The following is a 25319-nucleotide window of genomic DNA, read 5'->3' as shown; positions in this document are numbered from 1 at the left end:
CGCAACAGTGCCGCAGCAGCTGCAATCGATGAAGAAGAAAAAGGAATGATTCTTTTTTTTTTCTTTTTTTTCCTCTTTTCTCCCTCTTTTTCTTAAGGTTACTGTGCATAACAGTCGTTAAGGGGACCATAACAGCCGTTATGCCCTGTAACGGCCGTTACAACCCCGTAACAACCATTTCAGTTCCATTTTTTAGGACTCCTCCATTTCAGCCCCGTATCGCATAACGGTAACCGCCATTACTGTTAAATATCGACCATTACAACCGATACATAACCGATTTTACACACCTTGACACCTAGGAGAAAAATGGATTGCCAGCACTCGGACTTAGCTCACATGTGTGGCCGTCAATAAGTAGGTGTTACAAACTTTGCACATGTCAGTACAAGGGAAATCCTAACCACCCAATTGAAGGCAATCAAATAGATGGTTACAGTACAATAGAGAGCATCCAAATCATAATGGAAAACAGTTAGATGTTTGCTGCACTTTCTCAGTGTTTTTATTTGATTAGGCTTCATCCACAATCAGGTCCTAGGTTTCAACAATCAGGATTTCCACACATCACTCCCCTTTTTAAAATGGCGCTGAACTATCCCCTCAGATTAATGGCCTAGAAAGAGGATGCAGATTCGGTGGATCAGTGAGAGTGGGCCCCACCTCAATGTATATATTTTATATCCACGCAGTCCATCCAGCTCATTTTAGGGCATGAGCCCAAGAATGAGGCAGATCCATTTCTCAAGTGGACCACACCACAGGAAACAGTGGTGATTGAACACCCACCATTAAAAACTTCACAGGGCCCACTGTGTTGTTTATTTGACATCCCACCTGTTGATCAGGCCACATAGACCTAGTTGAAGGGAAAACCCAAATATCAGCTTGATCCAAAGCTTATGTGGTCCCCAAGAAGTGTTCAACAGTAGGCGTTCAATCCCCACTTTGTCGTGTGGTGTGGTCCACTTGAGCTTTGTATCTGAGTCATTTTTGGCCTAATGCCCTAAAATGAGCAGGCCAAATGGATAGACAGCATGGATGTCACAAGGACAAAGAAGTGGGCCCCATCGATGGACAAGCGGGATAAAAAAGGACGTCAAAAGCAATGAGTTCACATGTTGGGTGTTTGAAGGGTAAAACAATAGAAACCTGGATCCACCAGGGGTAGAAATGTACTTACAAACGTTAACAGCAATTTGCTTTTTGGAACCGTCAATCAAAGTTATAAAAATAAATAAATAAATAAATAAAAACCATGTTTTGGAACATATTTCTAAGGGTAAGCGGGTTTTAAAAAATGCCTAAAAAGTAGACGGTTATCGGTCCATAGCTTAAACCTTAGGTGATTATACGAAAGAAAGATAAAACAAAAACAAAACAAATTGCAAACTGATAGCAATGAAATCTTTAGGCAGTTACCATGGACAGCACTCAAATAGCATTAGTGTAGCTGGAGTTTATATATATATATAGCCTGATTTTGGGAGCCTAATGGAAAATGTTATTTTTCTGCATAAAACTCTTGAAAATGTCCCAAAATACCAAAAGACTGGTTTACATCAAACAGTGTCTACATGCTCACATTTCAAACCAGCGGTGTGGTTCCTGCAAATTAATCACGCAAATATATATATATATGAAGAATATATATATATATGAAGAGAGAGAGAGAGAGAGAGAGAGAGAGAGAGATGAGCTAGTGATCTGGATCATTTCAATATGTATTTTGTCTAGGTGAGTGTCAAAATAACTAGTTAGACTGCTTAGCGACAGCCCAACATATTCAAACCAACATATTATGTTTGTATGACGTCCAACAGAGTCAAAAGGTTGGCCCTTCTATGAAGACCACCAGGGACAAATATCTAGCAGATTCACTCATGAGGCAGGCCACACATGTATTTTGGATGAGATAGGTGGCTGTTCACTGTTTTCTAAGGTGCAGTCCGCGTGCTGAGTGGATTTTTGTCATCGGTGATCTACATGGTGGAGCCAACCCTGGGTGTCATACGCATGGCAGAATGGTGCTAATGCACTAGTTAGACAGCAACTTTGGTTCAACTAGTTGTACTTGTGCATCCCTCATGTTTGTATGGGTTTGTGTAAACAACAAATCCTTGTAGCAATTTGCCAGCCAATCACTAGCCTTGGTAAAGGAGGGTTGATGTCAAGTGGATGGCAGGTCATCAAACTTTGGTCGAGCAATCATGACAACGATGATTTCTTTTCTGCTGGGTCTGGCCAATCCAATCATCAAGTGGACCACACCATAGGAACTTTCTCTATTTTTCTTTTTGAAGCAATAAAGGGACCCAATACAGATGCAAACAATATGGTTTATTAACATGTTTTATTTACAACTGCCAAATGACAAGTCTGCTCCAGCGAAAAACATCTCCTATAACCAATGTTACGCATTGTTCCAAGTATCAGTGATATTATCAATAATATCGCCAATGTAAATGTCATAACACTGGTAGAATCAGAAATTCCAGATATAGGTGATACATTGCAGAGTATAGTCAATGTGTCCTGATATATTCAACTATATAAATTCCAAATGTCACTTGTATCGCTAATGTATCGGCAATATTATCGATAAATCGCCAATTTATCGCTAATTTATTGATATTGCCAAAAATCTATTTCTTAAAAAAATTCCATTTCAATTTTTTTTGGTTCCTGATTGTATGACGAAATGCATGTGTGTGTACTATGTATATGTATGCATGCATGGTTGGATGGATCATGGATGAATGTATGGATGGATGGATGGACGGATGGACGAATAGATACATGCATGTATGTGGGTATGTGTATGTACGCATGCATGGTGGATGGATGGATGGATCATGCATGTCTGTATGTATGTATGTGTAATTGTATGTATGCACGGATGCATGCATGGATTTCGTATATATGCATGTGAATACATGGATGGATGGATGGATCATGCATGTGTGCTCGTATGTATGCATGTGAATACATGGATGGATGGTTGGATGGTTGGAAGGATGGATGGATCCACCATTTTCCCCAATGTTTTCCTGAGTCAACGATACATGCTATTAGGCCCACATTAAAGGGAAACTTATTATGTATGCATCTTTTATGTTATTATTTGATTCCTAAATATATAAATATGTGTATTCTAGCATTTGTTGAAGTACCATTTAGAAACTCAAACATTTTGCTCATGTTTCCTTGAGTCGGTGTTACAAGCTTTTAGGCCCCCATTAAAGGAAAACTTATTATGTATGCGTCTTTTTTGCAATTATTTGGTTCCTAGATATGCAAATATGTGTATTTTAGCATCTCTTGAAGTTCCATTGAAGATTTCCACCATTCTCCCCATGTTTCCCTCAGTCAGTGATGCATTTTCAGCTATCGGCGATATTGATACATGCTTCTATATCCCCTGATACTACGAACATTGGGTGTATCAATGTAACATGAGGACAAGAATATGAAATGAGTATACATATAGGTAAGAAGTATGTATTCAATACGAGTATATGTGACCAATTAGAGGATCCATGGAAGGTAGGATAAGAGATATATGCCCACACAACAAAATGAAGATAACAACCAAATAAATTGTTGAATTTCATTTACTCAAAATAAAGGCACCGTAAGGAAAAAATTTTACCTATATACTTCCATTGCTCTTTCTCATCAGCAACACCAGCAAATTGAAAGCTTGGCAGGAGATGCACATGAGTGAGACCGGCCTCAGACAATTGCCTTAGGTGAAGTACACCTAACGAATCCTGCAATTAAATTCTATGACTATGAAACAATGTAAAACTACTTAATGATGAGTCTACCCTCATGAATAGTTGTTAAGCATTAACTAGTCTACCCTCGTGAACATTTGTTAATTGTTAACCAAGTGCTTCAACATGATAGATCATAATAGGAAGGAATTTGTATGCTTGTCCGTAGGTACCCAATGTTTTCCATATCGTTATCATGTAATGTATCGCACACTTGGGATACGGATACATATCAGTTATCGCATGGGATATATCGGTTGTATCGCATAATGTATCGTTATTGTTGGGAAACATGGGGAAGCATTGGGAAATTTGTCGAATTTTTCAATGAAACTTCAGGGATTATTAAAAAAGACTTGCACAGTTAGAAATCAAAACATTACAAAAAACAAGTGCACATAATAGGTTTCCTTTGTATGGGGTCCTAATCTATGCATTGTCTAATTGAACTAATGCAAGTATATTAAAAGTTATTGATATAATTTATAAATGTAAGAAGACATGTCTGAAAACACAAGCAATACATTCACTAGATCAGGTTACATACATGTTTGATTTTGTGTTTGGACGCATAGATTGCAACCGATTTGTGAGAAATTATGAAATTTCGATTTTTTTTCAAATTTTCTGCAACTGAACACAACTCCCCAAATCCCAAAATCGAAGCTCCAAATCCATGACTTTTCATGCAAAACATGAAGAATCACATATTTGTAACCATTTTACTCTGATTTAACATGATTTACAGTTTTTTTTTTAAAGGATCAAAAATAAAAAATGCGTAAAGGATCAAACAGATGGGATATATCCAGTGTTCGAAATATCAGTATCAAGTTACGTATCGCACCTTTGGGATACAGATATGTATCGGTTATTGCATGGGATATATCGGTTGTACCACGTAATGTATCGTTGTTGTTGGAAACATGGGGAAATTGGTCGATTTTTCAATGAAACTTCAGTGATTGTTAAAAAACACATCAACACACTTATAAATCAAAACATTACAAAAAATAAGTGCATATAATAGGTTTTCTTTGTATGGAGTCTCAATCTATGCGTTGTCTAACTGAATTGATGCAAGCATATTCAAAGTTCATTCATATAATTTACCCTATACACATGGTTGTGGGTGATTGCGTGTATCCACAGGGAATAGTCTCACCTCAAAAGGGACGGGGACACCTTGTGTCTTCAAGAAAAAATAATAATAATAATAATAAAATTTATAAATATAAGAAGACGTGTGGAAATATAAGCAATACATTCAAAAGCAAAAGAAGAATCACTAGATTAGGTTACATACATGTTTGATTTTATGTTTGGACATAAGGATTGCAACTGATTCGTGAGCAAGTGGGAAATTTTGATTTTTTTCAACTTTCTGCAACTCGGCCCATCTCCTCCAAATCTCAAAATTAAAGCTCACAATCCATGTTTTTTTTTGTAAAATATGAAAAACCATGTATTTGTAACATTTTGACGCTGATTTAACATGATTTACAAAAAAAAAAAAAAAGGATCGAAAATAAAAAATGCTCACCGAATCGAACATGTAAGATATATCGCACTACCTGCGAGTTTCGTATCGCACAGGTGGGATACAAGATATATCGTGGGATATATCAGCCAATATCGTCGATATTTAAAACACTGGATATATCAACACGACCTGTGTGTTTCGTATCACACAAGTGGGATATATCGGCCGATGTCGTCGATACTGAAAACATTGCGGGTACCTTTACATATGCATCACTACCATCATCTTAACCTTTTCTCGGTTGTGTTTTTGTGTGTGTGTGTGTGTGTGTAGATTCATATAGTATGTGGTACGTACCACATGAAAGGAAATTTTCAAATATGACCTATGGAAATGATACGATATATCATGTTGTACTATAATAAGTAAGCCACCGACCACAATATGCCATGAGATATCTCAAAAAAGGGAAAAGGTGACAAATCAGAAAAAATTATGGAAGTAACTTTATATGCCATTTGGCCCTTGCTGCTTGGTGGCTTACCCTATTAAAATACAACATGATGTATTGCATCATTTCCCATTTTCCAAAGGTACGACCTATCGTTTTTGAAATATCATGATAACAACATTTTCTTGGCATTCACCATGTTTACCTTCACCACACAAGTATATAGTGCAACATGAAATTGACAACATGTTTATTTATCTAGACCATTCAATGCGTCAACCCTTGCATAGACTATATTGCCACTACCACGGCAATGGGATGATACTAATCATCTAATAAATGGACTTTCCTATAGGCACTTCATTGAATATTCAAAATCAATTCTTTTCTATTCTCCACCCGTAGGGGTGGATTCATGTAGCCCATTCCAATACAAACTACTATTTGATTGCAATATAGTTATATATACAAAGTGATGAAGTAATTTATATGAAATCGTGAATATTATATTGGAGATCATGCATGCATATTATTATGTTGTATGCCTGCTATTTCATAAATCTCTTGTTTCTCAATATAAATTTGCATTACGAATTAATCAACAATAAGTAGAGCACTTTTTTTCGAAGAATATAAATAAATAAAAATAATAATAATATAAATATAAATAATTAAAAAAAACCTTGATCGGCCCCATAATGGACCATTATGGGTTGTTTTTATTGTAACGGTCGTCAAGACCCCATCAGTGTTCGAAATATCGGTATCGCGCAATGTATCGCACCCTAGGGATACGAATACGTATCAGTTATCACATGGGATACATCGTTTGTATCGCATAATTTATTACACTTTTTGGGAAACATGGGGAAACATTGGGAAAATGGTTTAATTTTTTAATGAAACTTCAGGGATTATTTAAAAAGGCCTTAATACACACTTTTAAATCATAGAATCTCAAAAAAGAAGTGCACATAATAGGTTTCCTTTGTATAGGGTCCTAAGCTATACATTGTCCGATTGAACTAAAACAACTATATTCAAATACGATGCATAACATTTATAAATGTATCAAGACATGTATGAAAACACAGCCAATGCATTTAAAAGAATAATATATAGTAGAAATTATGGTGGGCCCCACAAAATTTTTCTATCAAGCTGATCTTTGTACATTACCCGCATTCAGCTATGTTTGACCTTATCAATGGGTTGGATGGAAAATAAACATTATCGATTTGCTTAAAGTGGGCCCACGTAAGTTTTTAATGGTCGGCATTCAATCACACCCCTCGGATAACACCTTAATGAGTGTTACTCTAATGTGTGGGGCCCACCTCGATGTACTTTTTGTATATACATGCCATCTATTTGTTTTCCCATCTCATTTTAGGGCATGATCGCAAACTTTAAGAAGATCCAAATCTTAGGTGGACCATACCACTAAAAACAATGATGAATGACCATTAAAAACTTTTTATGGGCCACAAAAGTTATGGATCAAGAAGATCTTTGTATTTTCCCTTAATCCACGCCGCATAAGTTTTGGATCAAGATGATCTTTGTATTTTCTCTTAATCCAAATCTTCAATGGTGTGGTACAGTCTACTTGAGCCTTAAAAGGTCTCGGTTTTTTGGACTGATGCTATAAAATGATCTTCCATAATGAATGGACGATTCAATAAAACATATACATAAAGTGGACCCCACAAAGCCCACGACAGGACCGTTTGTCTCAAGCTAACTCCACGCAACAGGAAGCAGATTGGGTGTGTACCACACACCACCAATATGGTTGGTGTGTTGACGTCACCAAGTTTTGTGGGTCCCATCATGAGGTATGTGTTATATCCAAACTATCCATCCATTTGGCGAGCTCGTCGTAAGGCTTGAGCTGAAAAATAAGACAAATCCAAAGATCAAGTGGATCACACTGTAAAAAGCAGTACGGGATTGAACGTCTACCATTGAAACCCTTTTGGGGGGTCACAAAAGGTTTGGATCAATATGATATTTGCATTTCCTCTTCATCCAGGTCTGTGTGACCTTATGAACAGATTTGATGGAAAATAGACGGTATTCTGGGCCCTACGAATGTTTTAACGTTGAGAATCATTATCTCCACTTCTATTTGTGGTTTGGTCCACTTGATCTTTGGATATGACTCAATTTTGGGTTGCTGCTCTAAAATGATCTTAGAAAATGGATAAAGGGTGTGGATATAATAAATGCATTATTTTGGGGACATTTTGATCTCCTTTGTACCGTTCGTACAACTCGGAGCTCTGGAACTGTCAACGCTTCGCACGACATGTACCCACCCCACATCCGAAACGGATCAGCTACTCACCCTGCCAGTGGCCAATGGCTAGTGGTCGGTGATCTGTGGACCCCACCATGATGTATGTGTTTCATCCATGTCGTCCACCCATTCTTCCAAATCATTTTATGGTATGAGCCCAAAAATGAGGTTAATCCAAATCTCAAGTGGACTGCATAGTGTTGATTGAACGCCCACCATTAAAACTTCTTAGGGGCTACAAAATTTTGGATCAAGCTGACATATTATATATATATATATATATATATATTCCCTTCATCCAAGTCTGTATTACTTGATCAACAGTTTAGATGTCAAATAACCATTACATTGGGCTCTAGGAGGTTTTTAATGGTGGGCATTCAATCACTACTGTCTTCCCATGTTGTGGTCCACCTGAGATTTAGATCTACCTAATTTTTGGGATTAAGCTCTAAACTTATCTTTCAAAAAGGATGGACGGCGTGGATAAAACACATACATCATGGTGGTCCACAGCACTGACCACTAGCCACCAAGCTGATGGCAGCATCACTACCCAAACCGCGTCGCCAGCATCCTGCGAAAGGCTTTAGCAGGAAATCCGTCCCTAACAGTTGTGGACCCCCACCATAATGTATGTGTTGTATCCACACCGTCCATCATTTTGGAGAGATCATTTTAGGGCATGAGCCAAGGAAAGAGGCAGTTTCAAAGCTCAAATGGACCCCACCATATAAAACATTTGGGATTAAATGCTCACCTTTAAAAACTTCTTGGGGGCCACGGAAGTTTCCGATCAAGCTGATATTTATGTTTTCCTATCGTTCATGTCTATGTTAACTTATTAACAGGTTGGATCTCAAATAAACCTCGTGATGGGCCCTAGGAAGGTTTCAACGATGGGCATCACTATCTCCACTGTTTTCTATGGTGTGGTCCACTCGAGCTTTGGATTTGCCTCATTCTTTGTCTCATGCCCTAAAATGATCTCTCCAAAATGATGGACGGTGTGGATATAACACATACATTATGGTGGGGCCCACAAAACTTGTTGACGTCACTTCAGCAACGAATCTTGCTACTCAAACGCATTGGTAGCTAATCCAATCCCATTTTTGAAAGAGGAAAGGGTTCCGAAAGGACCGGAACCCTAAAATCTCTCTAAAATTCCCAAATTCCTTCAATAAAACCCAAATCTATAGGGTTTTATGGTAGATTTCCCACCAAAATCTCGTGTGCAATTTAAGTCTTAAGTCTATTCAAAGAAAAAAGGGTAAGGAAATTGAGATTGTTGAATTCAAAGCTTTTCCCTGTTTTTTCCTTTTTTCTTTTCAATTTTTTTTGGTAATTATGCAAGCCAAAAAGGGATAAATCTGCAAATAATATCTATGATATCGCAAAAATGGTGCGATATTGTGCGATATATCACACGATACATACGTATCAGAGGAGGAGGTATGCCACACCAGTTTCCTTGTGGCTAGGCTAGTATCATTAAATGTGTTGAAAACCACATGTGCATGTGCGAGCATCTGGAAAATCCCACACTGGGAAGATGCACATAGGCTGTTTTATGGAGTGATCCAAACTATTGGATTGGAGGGACGTGACGATCGGACCATTGATCGTGGATCGTCCACACTAGTTTTTCTTAGACTTTATCAGCTTATAAGATTTAGTTTTGTTTATATTATGTTTGGACACCACTATGAGTGATTTTAGTTGATTTTATTTAAACTAGGGCTATTTTGGTTAAAATTCACAAGACGATGATATTTGTAATTTTTGTAACTTCTTGGAACTATAAAAAAGGGGAGGGGTGTGTGACCTCTCTCCCATTGAATTTTGTGGGACAAAAAAAAACAAAAACAAAAAAAAAAAAAAAACAAAGAAGCTTTTGCTCCTTTTCTTCTTCTTCCATCTTCATGAAATTTGAAGATACTTCCATGTGAGTTGGAATGGAGATTGGTGTGAGGCTAATCTTCATCAACGAAGGTGAGAGGTCTCCATCTATCCCCACAACATCACCATTCTATTATCCATCAAGGTATTTTCTTCAAAGTTCTTCGATTATTCCATCATAAATCTCCATCTTCTCCTAAACCTAACTTTCCCATTACCCTTAAAATCAAAACCCATTTTTCTCTTTTCCAAAACCATAACCTTAAACCTAAAATCCCTAACTTTCCTACTTTCCCAAATTACCAAACCCTAACTTTTCTCGTTCTTCAATTCACCCAAAATCCTTACACCCCTTCTATCCAAAACCCCAATTCCCACATCCTAACCTATGAACCCTTTAATCCCTTCACCCAATTTGATCCCATAAACCCTATTTCCTATATTTCCCCAATTCCCCTAACCCTATTTTTACCTTAGGTTGTATTAGGCTTTTTACTTTGAAATAGATTTTACCCTATGCTAATTGGATGTCCCTACATCCATTAGATCCTAGTTTCCTTTTATTTAATGATCTCGTATGATGATGTTGGTAGCCTAGGCTAGGATTATGCATGATATTCTTTTGGTTTTCGGGGTATCTGTGATGATTATAGCAAAGTGTGTTTTTCTGTTAATTATCTTAATTTTGCTACTTGATCTCACATGATATTTGGTTCATGCATCGGTCCTACATCAAGTTGCCACTTTTATTGTTACATAACAGTCGTAATGGCCCCCTAACAACCATTACAGCTCACCTTGAGGTAGAAAATCACAATATTGGACTGGTAAAAGTAAACATAAAGCTTTCTTGATCACAAATGACCCATAATTTAGATCACATGATTTGGAACAGGAAAATGTAGCGGAGTTGACAATCTAGGTAACATTGATGGGGCCGCGAGGTTCATGAGGCTGGAGCGAAAAGTTCATAAGGTTCATGAGTATCACGAGATTCCCGCTACTCGTCACATGCAAAGGGAGTGGAAGCGAGAAGCAAGTCGGTCGGGCGATTTCGCGCTGACAATCGAAGGAGATATATGGTGAGAAGTAGAGTTAGTATCGCAGCTAGAACAGAGGAATCAGACAAAGGCAACAAGGAGGAGGGTGAGAATCATTGTCCAATGTTGGACAAAGGAAAAGGGATTGTAGAGAGTGGGTTTAATACACTAGGGGAGAAGCAGCCTAAAGACAAGACTAGGGTTGCATGCGTACCCGTTGGCAGGAAAGGAGGGAAGGGGTTAAGAATGCCCTAGAGGAATTCCTGACTTTGTTTGTGAAGGGATACTTAGAGGGATCATTATCGATAAACTTCTCTAGGGTATTTGGGAGGGCGGGCGATGTAATGGAGGTGGTTATCCCTCGAGCTCGGGGGACTGCAACCCCACATGGTTTTGCTTTCGTGAGCATGAGCACCAAGTTGGAGAGAGCAATAGAAATTCTTGACAAGGAGAGGTTCGGAGGGAGGGAGATGCCCGTTCAACAAGCAGAGTTCAAGCCAAATGTGGTCAACAAGGAGGTGAAATCGAAGGAAGGGAGAGTCAGGGGCATTAGGAAGTCAAGAAAAGCAATGTTAGGGAGATCGAATAGGGGGGATGGGAATTTGGATGGGGTGAAAGAGTCGGATAGGGGGGGGAGGGAATCTAGATGGGGTGAAAGAGTCGGAGGGTAGCTCTAGGGGGGTAGATAAGGTGGGTGAGAAAGGTAGATCTTATAAGGAGGCATTTGTAGGGAATGAGGCTTATCCGGCTCCGACGGTGAAGCGCGAAGAGAAGGGAGGTGATGCAAGGTTGAATCAGAGGAAATGGGTCTGGAGGAAGGATTCATCGTTTGGCAAGGAGGTCTGTGTCGATCCGGCAGTGATGGACCACACATGGCCTCTATTTCAATGGTCAGTTGTGGTCGAGATGATTGAAGGGGCTCTGTTGTCCTAGGTAAGGGTGTGGCTGAAAGCCTGTTACAAGTTGGAGGAAGGGGATTACCAAATCAAGCCCCTAAATGCCAATACTCTCTAGATTTCAGTCAAACTAGGTTCCAATTTAGAGCGTATGGTGATGGCAGGGGTGAGATTCAACAATGGCCCAGTTAAAAATTAGTTCGGAAATGGGAAGACGGGTCCTCCTTGGGGATGAAAATTGCATGGTACTTGGGGCACTCCCCTAGAGCTCTAGAACAAGGAGGTTCTCACGACCATCGGGGAGTGTATTGGGGAGGTTCTGGTAATAGAAGAAGCCTCAGAAGTCAATGAAGACCTTAGAGTTGCCTGCTTGAGTATCAAAGGGTTGTTCTGATGTCGGAAATTGTTCCTCTCAGGGTGGGTGAGGTTTGTATCAAATGGATGGTGGAGAATGAAGAGCGGTGGGGGTTCCTTGTAGGTGGGGGAGGCATGGAGGCGGAGGTAAGAGCCGCGGCAACCATTTTCGCTAGAAGCATCAGTTGGGAAGACGGAGTACCTTGCCCACGATCCGGTGGAGCTTTGCTCGAGGGAGAGAGGTGTATGCAAATGTTGTGCCCACAGGAGTTAGTGGGACCATGGAGCAATCGCACCCATCGAATGGAGTTGCTCCGTCCAATTGTGTTGCACCCCTCATTTTCTACATGGGCTCTAGAGATTACTTGCATGGTAGTGAGTTAAAGACCCGTGCTAGGGAGATTTTATCTCATCCAACCTCAGCAGAGGGTTGGAGCAAGGTCGGTCCAAAGCAGGGAGCACGTGTCAGGTTCGAAGTGGCGTGGCTGATTCAAATTCGCCTTCACCTTTGGGTCGAATCCGAAGCTCTTGCGGAGTGGTTGAGTAGTTGATAGTTGTTCGCCTCGAGCCTCACCGTCAATCGAGCGTGATGTCGTCATCTACCTTCGATTGAAGCATTGCTGCTGGCAATGAAGAGGTTGTTGAAGCGTGTGTGGCACATGTGTCTCTCATTAACGAGCTCATCTCAGTGCCTTCTGGGCTAGCACGTGCCAACTTTTCTAACTAAAGCTTGCCCGTGCCATCTTCAGCTCATGTGAAACTTAGCTCAAGAGCCCTTTTATCTTCAGAGGGGAGATTTCTATTTTCCTATAATAGAGGAGGCCCGAGAGCTATCCTTCTTCAAAGTGACAATACTTTCGTCTCCCACAAGATGGCTTCTGCCCCCAACACATGCGGCGCTGTCATTCAAGAAGATGAGAAGGGAGTGCAAGCCGGCCCATCCAAGGAAGTTTCCTATAACCAGTCACAAGGAGAAGGCAAGGACGTGGCTACTGAGGTGTCTATTCTCCATGCAGAAGAAGAGTCCAAAGCTCTTATGGTGGTCCCAGGGGAACCGTTAGGTAACGGTACTACAGCTCTCACAGGCGATAACTTGACATAGACTTTAGATGTTACGTCTTTGCAAGCTACAGGGGAAAGGGAGGTGGATATAAGAGTCAGTGTATTCTAGGTGGTCGAGGCGGAAGATCCAAATGATAGTGATGGGGACATCACGTGCACACGCACGCCCCCTCTACGCACGTATGCAAAGCGGAAGGCCCCACCATCGATCAAGATCGACGACGACATCCATGGAGGGCCTCGTAGTTAGAGGGTTGTGCTATGGTTCATTGGAGTGGACCCGATTATCATGTGGAACCCACCATTGGATCTCATAATCGTGGCCCACTTCCCTATATGATCTAGGACTTTGAGTTTTGCTTATTATCGTTATTAGGAACATCATGAACGGTTTTGATTGCATTGATTAGTTGTTATTTTTATTACTTCGTCTCTAAGTAATAGTGCGCGCACATGGCGCGGCTTTTGGGGTATAGGTTTATCTTATAAATAGGCAACCCCTCGTAGGTTTTTTCTCATTGAATTTTATGAATAAAATTCTATGTTTTCTTGCTTCACTAATTCTCTGAGTTGTGGAAATCCAATTGGGTGCGAAACCCTTCCTTCTTCGAAGGGCTAACTACCGTGGTGCGAAGCCACACTCATCTCAAATCGCCCCCATCTCCCACCCTCTATATTCATCATCTCTCACAGCCATCCACTCTTCAAATCCACCCTTATTTTGCAGTCAATCATTCTCTACAGCAGATTTCCAGAATCAGGCCCTGTAGGAGGGTCAAAACTTCGGCGGAACACCGGGCTCAAACCAGTCATCTAATTGCCCTGAAACTTGGTGTGTGGGTGGCCCATCCCTGGCCGAGCAACCCCTAGTTGGCCCTTTTTGGGTTCGTGGGCCCCACACACGTGCGGGCAGCAATCCACCACGTGCGTCGGGCCAGCCTGCTGTCCACACGGGTGGACTGATTACAGGTTCTCTCTCTCCTCTCTTTCACTCCTCTATCACCTTATGTCCCTAACCCTAACCCTAGATTATCCTAAATCCCAAGTTCTATTCCCATTTTACAACCCTAGGGCTTCCCAAATTGAAACATGTGAATCCCTTGGATTGGGGAAATAATCCTTTGCATGTGTGGATGAATCTACTCTCCTTTGATCATTGTTTGGTTTATAATTTTAATTGATCCAGCCTAGCATGTGTAGGCTTGGACCCTTGTAGACCCCCCTTGTTGAATGCTTGACTTTATGTGGGATGTGGAATTTTTGTGATTGTTTCTAAATTAGTATAATCTGAAGTCTGAAATCTTGCATATCATGTTTAATTTCCATGTCCTGCATCAGATAGGGAGACAACAGTCAACATCCTCTCCAAAGAGGATCTCGAGTGCACGAAGGACTTCATCAAAAGGGTGGGAAGTTAGGGATTGTCCTTTCGGGTGCGAGATGAAGATGTTGTGGCTCTAGTCCAATTCATTGAACAGAGAGGGTACTCGACTGCTAAGCAAGCACCAAAGCGAACCCCAAAAGGTCAGAGGGAGCTTCTCAGACTCGAAAGTTCTATAAACTACGAGGTTGGAAGTAGAATCAATGGGCCACCAAGGGGCACGAGGGCAAGGTATGTTTCTCAATGAATGTTCTCAACTGGAATGTCAGGGGGTTAGGGTGTAGGGCCAAGATATCCCAAATCAAGGTGATGTGCAAAAAGAAGGCCCGATCACATTTCAGGAGACCAAGTTGTCCTCTTTCGACAGATGTTCCCTGGATTTAGTGTGTAGCATTTAGTCTAAAGATTTTGTCATCTTGGATGCAATGGGCTTGGCGAGGAGAATCTTGATGGCATGGAACCCATCCATTTGGAAGGAGGATAATTGGCGTGGCGAATTTTCAGTTTCGGTGGTCCTCTCCGAAATTGCGTTAGGATTCAAGCGGTTGTTTACCTTAGTTTATGGCCCCTGCAAAGTTGATCAAAGGGTTGGGTTTTAGGAGAAGCTAAGGGTCACTCCTGTGAAGTGGCCACTTCCTTAGTGCATTGAGGGTGATTTCAACATCACCCGTTTCAAGTTCAAAAATTCTGCAATGTTTGACCAAAAGTATGAAGGAATTTACAGGCTAGATTCAACAGTTCAATCTGGCGGGCATCCCAATGCAAGGAGCCAAATTTACTTGGTTCAATAAGCAGAGCTCCCTAATCATGTTGTGTCTGGACAGATTCCTCGCATCGCCGAAGCGGTTGGAAAGATATCCGCTAGTCCAGTGTTTTAGGTCTCCCTAGGCCCACCTCTTATCACAGGCCTATCATCCTCCAGGCTGAATCCGAGATCTAGGGACCCAGAGCATTTGGATTCGAGCGATGTGGTTGGAAGTTGAAGGGTTCTATGAGCTGGTGGAGGGCTAGTGGCGGTCTTTACAGGTTATCGATTCAACAGGAAACTTCTCAAAGAAAATGTGAAGGTTTGGAAGAAGGGTGTCTTCGAGGAAAAGAAGGCAAATATAGCTAGTAAGCTGAATGAGCTCGATGCTATAGATCTCAAGGAGGGTGGCGAGTTGTCCACGGAGGAAAAAGATAAGCGTTCTATTCTCATGTTGACTACTCCATGCGTATCAGGGAGGAAGAAATTAAGTGGAGGCAACGCTCGAGGGTGCTATGGTGAAAAGAAGGTGATAAGAGTGCATGATTTTTCCACAGTATCGCTTCTGCAAGAGCTCACAATAATAGAATTTGCTCTTTAGTTGTGATGGTTCAAGGATTTAAAAGAATGAGGGGTGTGCGCAATGTTCAACTTGTCGGTATTGCTACAAGTTTCACTGGCCATAGATAAAGATAAAATATCGTTATCTCCGATAATATTGCTGATAATCGGAAATACAGGGGAAACATGGTAAAAAAATGGGGAAACCATGAAATTTTTCAATGAAACTTTTAGGAGATGCCTGAGTACACATATTTGCATATTTAGAAATTATAAAATTACAAAAAGAATGCATATATAATAAGTTTTCATTTAATTGGGGCCAGAAAGCATGTACTATCGAAAGAAATCAGCCCAATTGTAACCAAAATGATTTTATATAATACAAACGCAGGTAGGTACCATACAGTAAGTAGGACATGTAAAAGTAAATGAACTCAAAATATACATCTGGCCTTCTCTCATACCCAATTAAGACGCAATTAAGTAAAGAAACATGCATAATGCAAATGCATACATTATACATCGATCCATCCATCCATCCAATCCATCCATCCATCCAACCAGCCAGCCAGCCATTCAACCATCACATCCATCCAACCATCCCACCCATCCATCCATCTAAACAACCATCCAACCATCACATCCATCCATCGCATCCATCCATCCATCTGTCGCATCCAACCAACCATCTATCCTTCCTTCCAAACAATCATCCATCCTTCCTTCCAAACAATCATCCATCCATCCAACCATCACATCCAAACATCCATCCAAACGACCATCCATCCATCCATTCCATCTATCCATCCAACCATCCATCCATCAATCCAAACATCCATCCATCCATCCAAACCATCCACCCACCCCATCTGTCCATCCAACCATCCAACCATCCATCCATCCCATCCAAAAATCCATCCATCCAACCATCACATCCATCCCATCTATCCATCCATCCATCCCATCCAACCATCCATCCATCCATCCACCATCCAACCATCCATCCACCCCATCTATCCATCCAACCATCCATCCAAAAAACATACATACATTGCATGATACATGATACATTTTAAAATATTTTTTACATTTAATGTATTATTTTTTTTGTAATTTTTAAAAATGTAAATAAAAAAATCAAAAAATTAATAAATAATTATTTAATTCTTTTTTCTTTAAAAGGGCCCCCAATGGGTCCTCATGGGCCCCATTTAGGTTAGCCTATCCATCAGTCATGATCATTTAAAAATGAGACCCAATGGGCCCTATTTAAAGAAAAAAATGATTAAATAATTAAATTAACATTAAACAAATAATTTTTGTAATTTTCAATAATATAAAAAAATTGGAAAAATCAAAAGATTATGGGCATTCAATAGATCAGCCCTTCCTCCTAATTTTATATATATATATATATATATATATGGGAAAAGGTTCTATGCGGTCGAGCTCATGGGAACTTCCCATGAGGTTGAGTTGTGTGGGGCCCACTGTGATGTGTGTCGAACATCTACCCCATCAGTCAGATGCACCATTCCATGGTGTGCCTAGGGCTTAAAAAGCAATCCAATCCGTGACTTTTATGGGCCACACCATATACTGAAGTTGAGAGGGGCTACCCTCCATTAAAACATTCATAATCATTTGTTGGGCCCACCGAGAAGTGGTTCACAAATCCAAACCATTCATTATGTGTGTCCCACTTGGATGAGGTGTCAGACCAAGTTTCAGACGCTTCCAAATTTCGGGTGGGCCCCACCAAGTCCTTTTATATGTTTTAGGCATGTCTTCGCATGATTTTAGATGGTATGGCCCATTTGATTTCCGTATACAGCTGATTTTTGGGATTTCCCATAATTTAAAGGGGACCCATCAAATGCACGGTGTTGATGTTCGACACACATCACGATGGGGCCCACATAGCTCGACCTCATGGGAAGTTCCCATGAGCTCGACCGCATAGAACCTTTTCCCTATATATATATATATATATATATATATATATATATATATATATATATATATATATATAAATATAAATATATATATATATATATATATACATATACATACCCCTATTTGTTATTTTTGAGAAGAAATTAGGGAAAAATCGTGTTTTCCCCTATTTTCCCAAAATTAGAGATATTCAATCCCAAATCTCTCGATTTTCCATATATATATATATACCCCTATTTGTTATTTTTGAGAAGAAATTAGGGAAAAATCGTATTTTCCCCAATTTTCCCAAAATTAGAGATATTCAATCCCAAATCTCTCGATTTTCCACTTTGAATCCATGTCAATGCATGAGAATCATGCATAAACATGGATTTGAAGCCAAATCCATGCTTAAATCAAAGGGGGGGGTATTTTAAGTGTTTATGCATACCTCCAGATTCATATTTATGCATAACTCCAGATTCCGAGCCAACCAAACTTTGATCTATGATTCCGGCCCCAAATCGGTTATTTAATCCATGAGCTTGGATAGGAGTTGCTCATTTTTACTCCACAACTCATATTTGAAGTCAGATTTCCATCTCCCTTCATTTTCCCTTTTTTTTTTCAAATTTCTGAAGATTTCCACAGGTGCACTGTCGAGTTGCAGCTAGGGCTGTACACAAACCAAGTTAGCTCAGTTAGCTCACTCAACTCGACTCGAAAAAGCTCAATTCAACTTAGTTTGAAACTGAGTTCAAGCCAAGTCGAGCTGATTTTTTGAGCTCGAAAAAATTTCGAACCAAGTTCGAGCTTGCCCGAGCTCAACTCGACTCGGATCAAACCCCTACTCGAATCGAACTCAGATCGAACCAGTTCAGTGACTCAGTTACTTTGATATTGGTGTTGCTCACCAAGTGTTTGATGAAATAACTCAACGAAGTGTTGGCTGGTGGCAAGGAAGGTATGTATATGAAACAAATATCCTTTTTTCTTGATTTTGATGTTGCATACAAGGTGTTTGATGAAATACTTGTAAACAGCTGCTGCTGTTTTACATACAGTAAGAAATTGAAAGTGCACTCCATATGTTTGTGAAAATGCCACACAGGCTTGATCTTGGCTCGAACTGGCCCGATAATGCAAGGGCATTTTCACACCAGGCTTGAGTGGGGTAGCCTGTGAGATGCGAGGACACACTCAGGGTGGGCGGCCCGTGTGAAGCGAGTGGCTCGTGAGAGGTGGACCCCACCTATGTGATTCAGGTGGCTCGTGTGAGACGGTACCTATGTGATTTGGAGCCCACGAGGGGGGTTCAGCCGAGGTCCTAACCCATGAGATGTGGGGCCTGGGCTATGAGATAAAGGGATTGATTCGCCATGCTCTAACAGTTTGAGCTTTTAGAGCAAGTGGTTAATTGTCCTGCATCACCCGAGCTGCTAACCAAACCGAGCCGAGTTGGCCAATCAAGCTCAAGGACCGAGCCGAGCCGACTTCGAGCTGGGGTCAGTTAGTGGCCGAGCCGAGTCGAGTTGTGCCAAGCTCAACACGATTCGACTCGTGTACACCTCTAGTTGCAGTGCTTGGCGATAACATGATAAAATAATAGTATATATCGACAAAATCAAGAGGTGTAGGTTGTTGGCCACATCCCTTGAAGGTGGTAGGAGTTGATTTTTATCGCCGACGCGTACTAACGAAAAAATTGATATTTTTGGCGAAATCTTATCGACAATAGAAAACGAATCGAAAAAATAGGGTTTCGGTATTGGAGCTCCAGCGATACCAATAATTTCGCCGAAATTATCAGTTTTTCGATGACAACTCAAACACTAGGTGTGCAAAGTGATCATGGGCTACTATCAAAGACTCTTGTATAAAGACCATTGGAACTAACCAAGACTACATTATCACCATTTTGACAATTTATCGAAAGAACTAATTCCTTAAGAGAATCCCATCTCTGAAACAAAAGTCAAAGCAATTGTAGACAGTCTAGGAAAAGACAAAGCTCCCGATCTAGATGGGTCCCGCTTGCCTTCTTCCAAGTCTTATGGAACGTGGTGAAAGCCGATGTGGTGGACTTTTACCAAGGAATTCCTCTAAAAATGTTAGTTGTCTTCTAAATTAGGAGCTTCGTTTATTACTATAATTCCTAAGATTTAGGGAGCCGAAGCTTTGAAGGATTTCAGACCCATGAGCCTAATCGAAATCCTTACAAAATCTTGGCAAAGGTGCTTGCTTCGAGATTTAGAGAAGTGTTGGGAAGCATTATTTCCCCCAACTAGGGGCTTTTGTGGGCGGAAGAAAAAATTTGGACACAGCTCTTATTACACACTAGTGCATTGATTCTAGATTTTGTGCAAAAAAGGCCCGGATAATTTGCGAATTGGACATGGAAAAGATGTACAGCCACGTTGAATGGGATTTTCTGGACTATATGTTGGGAAGATTGGATTGTGATGAAAGATGAAGGAAGTGGATTAAGGCTTGTGTTAATTCTCTTGTTTTTCCAGTGATCATGAATGGTTTCCATAAAGGTATTTTCAAGCCTTCTAGGGGTCTCAGGAAAGGGGACCCACTTTCTCCATAGCTCTTCTTGGTCATTGCAGAACCTTTTAGTCATATGCTAGCCAAGGGGCAAGAGTAGGCTTAATCAACGGCTTCGAGGTGGCCAAAGTGGGGGATCAAGTCTCTCATCTTCAATTTGATGACAACAAAATCATTTTTTGCCAAGCAGATCCAGCTCAAGTTGACAACCTTCGGAAAGTTGTGTTTTAAGGCAGTTTCAGGCCTGAAAATTTATGTGGGGAAAAGTGAGATGCTAGGTATCCACCTGTCCAGAGCTGAGGTCTCTAAGTTTGCTTCGTCTTTCAGGGTGTAAAGTTGGCTCCTTCCCTTCATCCTACTTGGGCCTTCCTCTCTACATAGGAAAACCTGCTAAACACCTTCAGGACAGGGTTATTAAGAGGAATGAAAGGAACCTATCCACTTGGAAGAGCCGCTATCCCTCCCTAGGTGGCTGCTTAACTCTCATTAAAGTCGCATTCTACAACATGCCTCTCTACTTCATGTCTCTCTTTAAGTGCCCCCTTTCGATGCAAGAGAGGTTGGACAAGCTGAGGAGGGATTTTCTACGGAGGGATCTGAAGAAGGTAACAAATTCCACATTTTGAAATGGGAGGAGATTTGTAAACCGGTGACCCGAGGTGGTGTTGGATTGCGAGATCTCCGTAGCATGAACAAGGCTCTTCTTGGCAAATGGCTATGGCGGTTTGGACCAAGGATGTTTTTGGTGAGAGGTTATAGCAAATATGGCCTTAAGAAGGGGGGGGATGGTCAACAAAGAAATCTTCTAAGCATAGGGCTTCACATATATGGAGATCAATTTCGGTGCTCCACACGACCTTCTCTCACGGATTATCCTTCTCTTTGGGGAACGGCTCCAGGATCAATTTTTTGTAGGATTCCTAGTGCGGCTGCCCTCCTTTGCACCTTCAATTCCCCTCTTTGGCCCGATTGGCCCCTTTGTCCAGTCTGTGGGTATTAGATTGTTTTTCAGTAAGTGGCTCTTCATTTTGTTGGGCCCCACCTTGTAGGAGGAACCTATCAAATGCCAAGATGCAAGAGATTCTCTCTTGAACTGCATGAAACGCATCGTTCCTCTTGGGGGAGTAGATAGAATGGTGTGGCTTGCGCATAGTTCGGGCCGATTTTCAGTTAGACCTTTTTACAAGTTGATGTGAGCCAAAGACTTCAAAGATCAAAGGGGACACACGTTCCACTTGTTCTATGGAGCCCCACCCAAGATTGCTACTTTCATGTGGTTGGTGGGAAGGAAGATGGTCCTTACCACAGACAACCTTCAAAGGAGATCTTTGCCTATCCCAAACGTGCGTTGTTTGTTCAAGCAAGATGCCAAATCCATCGACCATTTATTCATTTTGTGTCCTTTTTCCTCCAAATTGTGGGACTTTTCTCGCAGCTTTTGGGGTGATGTGGGTTATGTCAGGTTGTGTTAGGAGTCTTCTTTGGGCTTGGCATGGGGGGAGGAGGGGGATCAAATCATCGGGACAATTGGCACCTCACTTTAACTGCAATGTGGTGAGCAATTTGGGCTAGAGAAATAGAAGATGCTTTTGTAACGCTTCTAGATCGCTCAAAGCAGTGGTGGAGGTCACCAAAGAGTGGACGGCTTTTTGTTAGTTGTTTTTCTTTGTTCCCAGGCAGCCTATGTTTTTATCGGGACGAGGCGGTTTTTTGGTTGTCCTTGTATTTTTCTGTCTTCTGTTTTGCATGCAGTCCGTTCTAATAAAATTCCTCTTTATCCTTGAAAAAACAAACAAAACTTTGGTGGGGCTGCTTAGGAACCCCACACCTCCACACAAGGAGGCTTAGGTGACACAGTAGGACATAGGGCAATGAGGAAATCTTTTAGAGGAGAAGAGACTGATGGAAGAGAAAAGCCCGAGTGCGCAAATCATGATCCCGGATTGGGAGGTGCACCTTCGACAACACATCAATTAGCTCTACAAGAGGCAACTTCAAAGTCCCAAAGCTCTCCTAAAAACCAAACTCCATAATCTTCAACCCTAACACGTCAAACAGTTTTTTTATGAGAAAAGGAAACACATCCTTGATGCTATCCCTCATTCTTACATGATTACCTCAAGCATAGATGTGAGACCGAAAAATAGAAGCAGGAAAACTGTAAGAGAAATTATCACTTCAAAACATTTGTACTTGTAGTTATGCAAACAGATGAAACAAATCAGGGAAACCGAAGCAAGCAATGTAGTATGTGAAAATTCTTCATGGAAAATCCGTCAATTGAAACAGTAAATATTAGCATGAGAATTTCTTATGAGACTAGATTCCACATTCAACAATTTTTTTTAGGATAGGATCATAGGAAGAACCACTGGACAAAAAGGTGATATATGTACTACCAGGGTTGCTGCAGTAGACTACTAGCTTTCCGTTGCAACGTGGTGTTGATTCTTCTCATCATTCTAGGCTTATCATTTACTAATCCATGACAGTTTCAGTTTATAAAAAAAAAAAAAAAAAAAATCCTGATAACCAACAATTTATATAATCTGTAATACATAATCAATATTTACTAAAATGAGATGAACTCATTTTTAAGTGGCTACCAAACAGGCACTTAGAATTTTATCTAATGTGCATTAACAGCCATGCATGTGAAGAAATCAGATCTTGGCAGCAATCCACAGTTAGATGCAACCATTATCTCTTCCTTCGACAGAATCCTATGTAGTAGATGTGCCAGAGTTCATTGGACCGTTTCTACAGAAATCATTCAGTCCCATAAACTCAGGAAGCTCTAAAATGTAGTGCGCATATCAGATGGATATTGGCTCGGCTTATGAGCATGTCTCCCAATTCCCAACAATGCTACAGTTTTACCAGCATACCATATGTAGCTTCAGGGCCTAAACAAAAATATTAATCTAAACCCATAACAGCTATCTGTTAAAAATAAATAAGGTAACAGCTCTAATTAAAGGAAATTGACAACAGCTGTTCTGACCATTCACATTCCTAGTACAGAGGTATGCAGAGAAGATTTTATAGGAACAGAAAAAGTAAACAAGAATATTGAGGGAAGTTTTAAGAGTTTTTCCAGTGGTTAGAAATATTGGTTCCCTAGCATAAACATTACCTGAGAGGTAAATGCAAGATAGCCGCCCTGGAATTCAGGATGCACGGTAGGGTCATTGGCACTGCAAATGCAACATGCAAAATATTTTAATTTCGCTTCCTATAAAATAGATAGAAATTGAGTAAGTGTGGCCCGTAGATGATCCTGAGCAAAATAACAGCCCTGTAGAGCACCAGTCTGTTTTACAACACAACATAATTATGCAACTGGTTTCAATTTTCTCTTACAATAACCTAAACAGAACAGCTAATAAAGAAAGCAACAAGCATAGAGTGACATGAAATATGAATACACTAAGAGAATACTATTACGCCGTGAACATCACAGATGTCATATGTAGTTTTATCTTCACCATAGACAGTGGTAAGCATGTATGGTGATTGGCTGTGCTGATATGATGGAACACCACACGGACATGCTCTAGTGATCCAAGAATGAAGCCATTTGGATGAAGTTTCTGCAAGCAAATATGGGACATCAGAGAGGGGGTGGAATCCAGGCAGTGGGAAATAGAAGGGCACCCATCATTGGGAAGGCCATTTCTAAATTTGGTGACAGATCAAGAGCCGTCAGCAGCAGCAGATCTCTATCTCAGGTGGCCAAGTGGTTCATTCATGTCTAGCGAAAGAGTACATTGGAAGGCCCTTCATAGCACAATCATGTGGGGCATTTAGAGGGAGAGAAACCGTAGTCTTCGACAACCTTGTTATTCCTAGAATATCAGCGGTGGAGAACATCAATACAACTTGAGCCTAAATTTTGAAAAATGTAGGCTAAAACTATATTGAGTATCTAATTGATGAACATTTTATGCTGTCACTCAAGAGGTAGTTCTTCCAATATAAGTTTTGGTTGATGGCCTATCTACAAGGTCGTCAATATGATGAATGGCTGGGATCAATGAGCACATTAATGGATGACTGCTAGTGAAGACTGATGAAGGTTAACATACTTCACAATTTGATTAAGGAATGTGATTAAGGTTTTTTAAAAAAACAAAAAACCCTCTAACTAACAAATGTATTTTACAAGGTTGAATTTATAACAAAAGCATGCAACATTGACAAGATTTTAGAGTAAACCATCCTTTAGTTCTAGACAGAAGTATGCTTGAAATAACCCAAGGAGAAATCAAGGTTAGAAAAAATAAAGAGAACGGGAGAACGTATCCTAACCTAAAATCTCTGATGTGCAACTCATAGATACTGATGTCAGAGAAAGAAGAAAGGTCAGGTTTCTCATCGGCCAATTCATCCCATCCCTCTGGTTTTAAAGCATCAGAGTCAAGATTGACCAACAATGTCCGCATCCCATCTGATGATAACCTATTCCAATAAGATGAAAATAAGAATTCATAGGTACACATATAAGCATTCAGAGTAGAGAAAAGATTCGATGCTATAAACATTATCTTAGTTAGTCATGGCATTCCATTCCCTGCACACCGCATGCATATAGAAGATCCAGCCTTTCATCAGTTGCTGGGTCCAACTCTAGATGGGGTTACCCTAAAATCGTAGCAGTCAGGCACTCTTAGTGACAGATTCAGAAGACAATATGGGTGGTTAGGAAAAAAAAATCTACGTCCCGTCCCCCTCCTCGCTTCGTATCGGCTTCGTATACAGCTTGGCTTCGGTATCTATCCACACCACTACACTGCCTTTAGTCTATGGTAGCTAAACCATCACTATCACTGGAAGGGTTGGTTCCGGCAAGGGCTTCACCTCATACGGCTC

At 40.6% G+C, this 25319-nt stretch overlaps 1 protein-coding gene across 8 annotated transcripts in view; it reads right to left on the bottom strand.

Annotated features, from left to right (window-relative positions):
- LOC131228184 (pullulanase 1, chloroplastic) overlaps positions 1-25319 on the bottom strand; it is a 166046-nt gene that overhangs the window by 113439 nt on the left and 27288 nt on the right. For all 8 annotated transcript variants that reach the window (XR_009162745.1, XM_058224045.1, XM_058224041.1 and 5 more), the window contains 3 exons: positions 24759-24908; positions 23584-23644; positions 3653-3773 (listed from right to left, as the gene is read on the bottom strand). Coding sequence is in view for 7 of the 8 variants with exons in the window: in XM_058224045.1 (XP_058080028.1) it covers positions 3653-3773; positions 23584-23644; positions 24759-24908 (332 nt within the window). In the remaining variant the exon portion in view is untranslated. The remainder of the gene's footprint in view (positions 1-3652; positions 3774-23583; positions 23645-24758; positions 24909-25319) is intronic.

The sequence above is a fragment of the Magnolia sinica genome, chromosome 15 (genome assembly GCF_029962835.1).
Source record: "Magnolia sinica isolate HGM2019 chromosome 15, MsV1, whole genome shotgun sequence".
In the NCBI taxonomy this organism is placed as follows: Eukaryota; Viridiplantae; Streptophyta; class Magnoliopsida; order Magnoliales; family Magnoliaceae; genus Magnolia; species Magnolia sinica.
The sequence above is the reverse complement of the archived record's forward strand: the minus strand, read 5'-3'. Positions and strand labels throughout refer to the sequence as shown.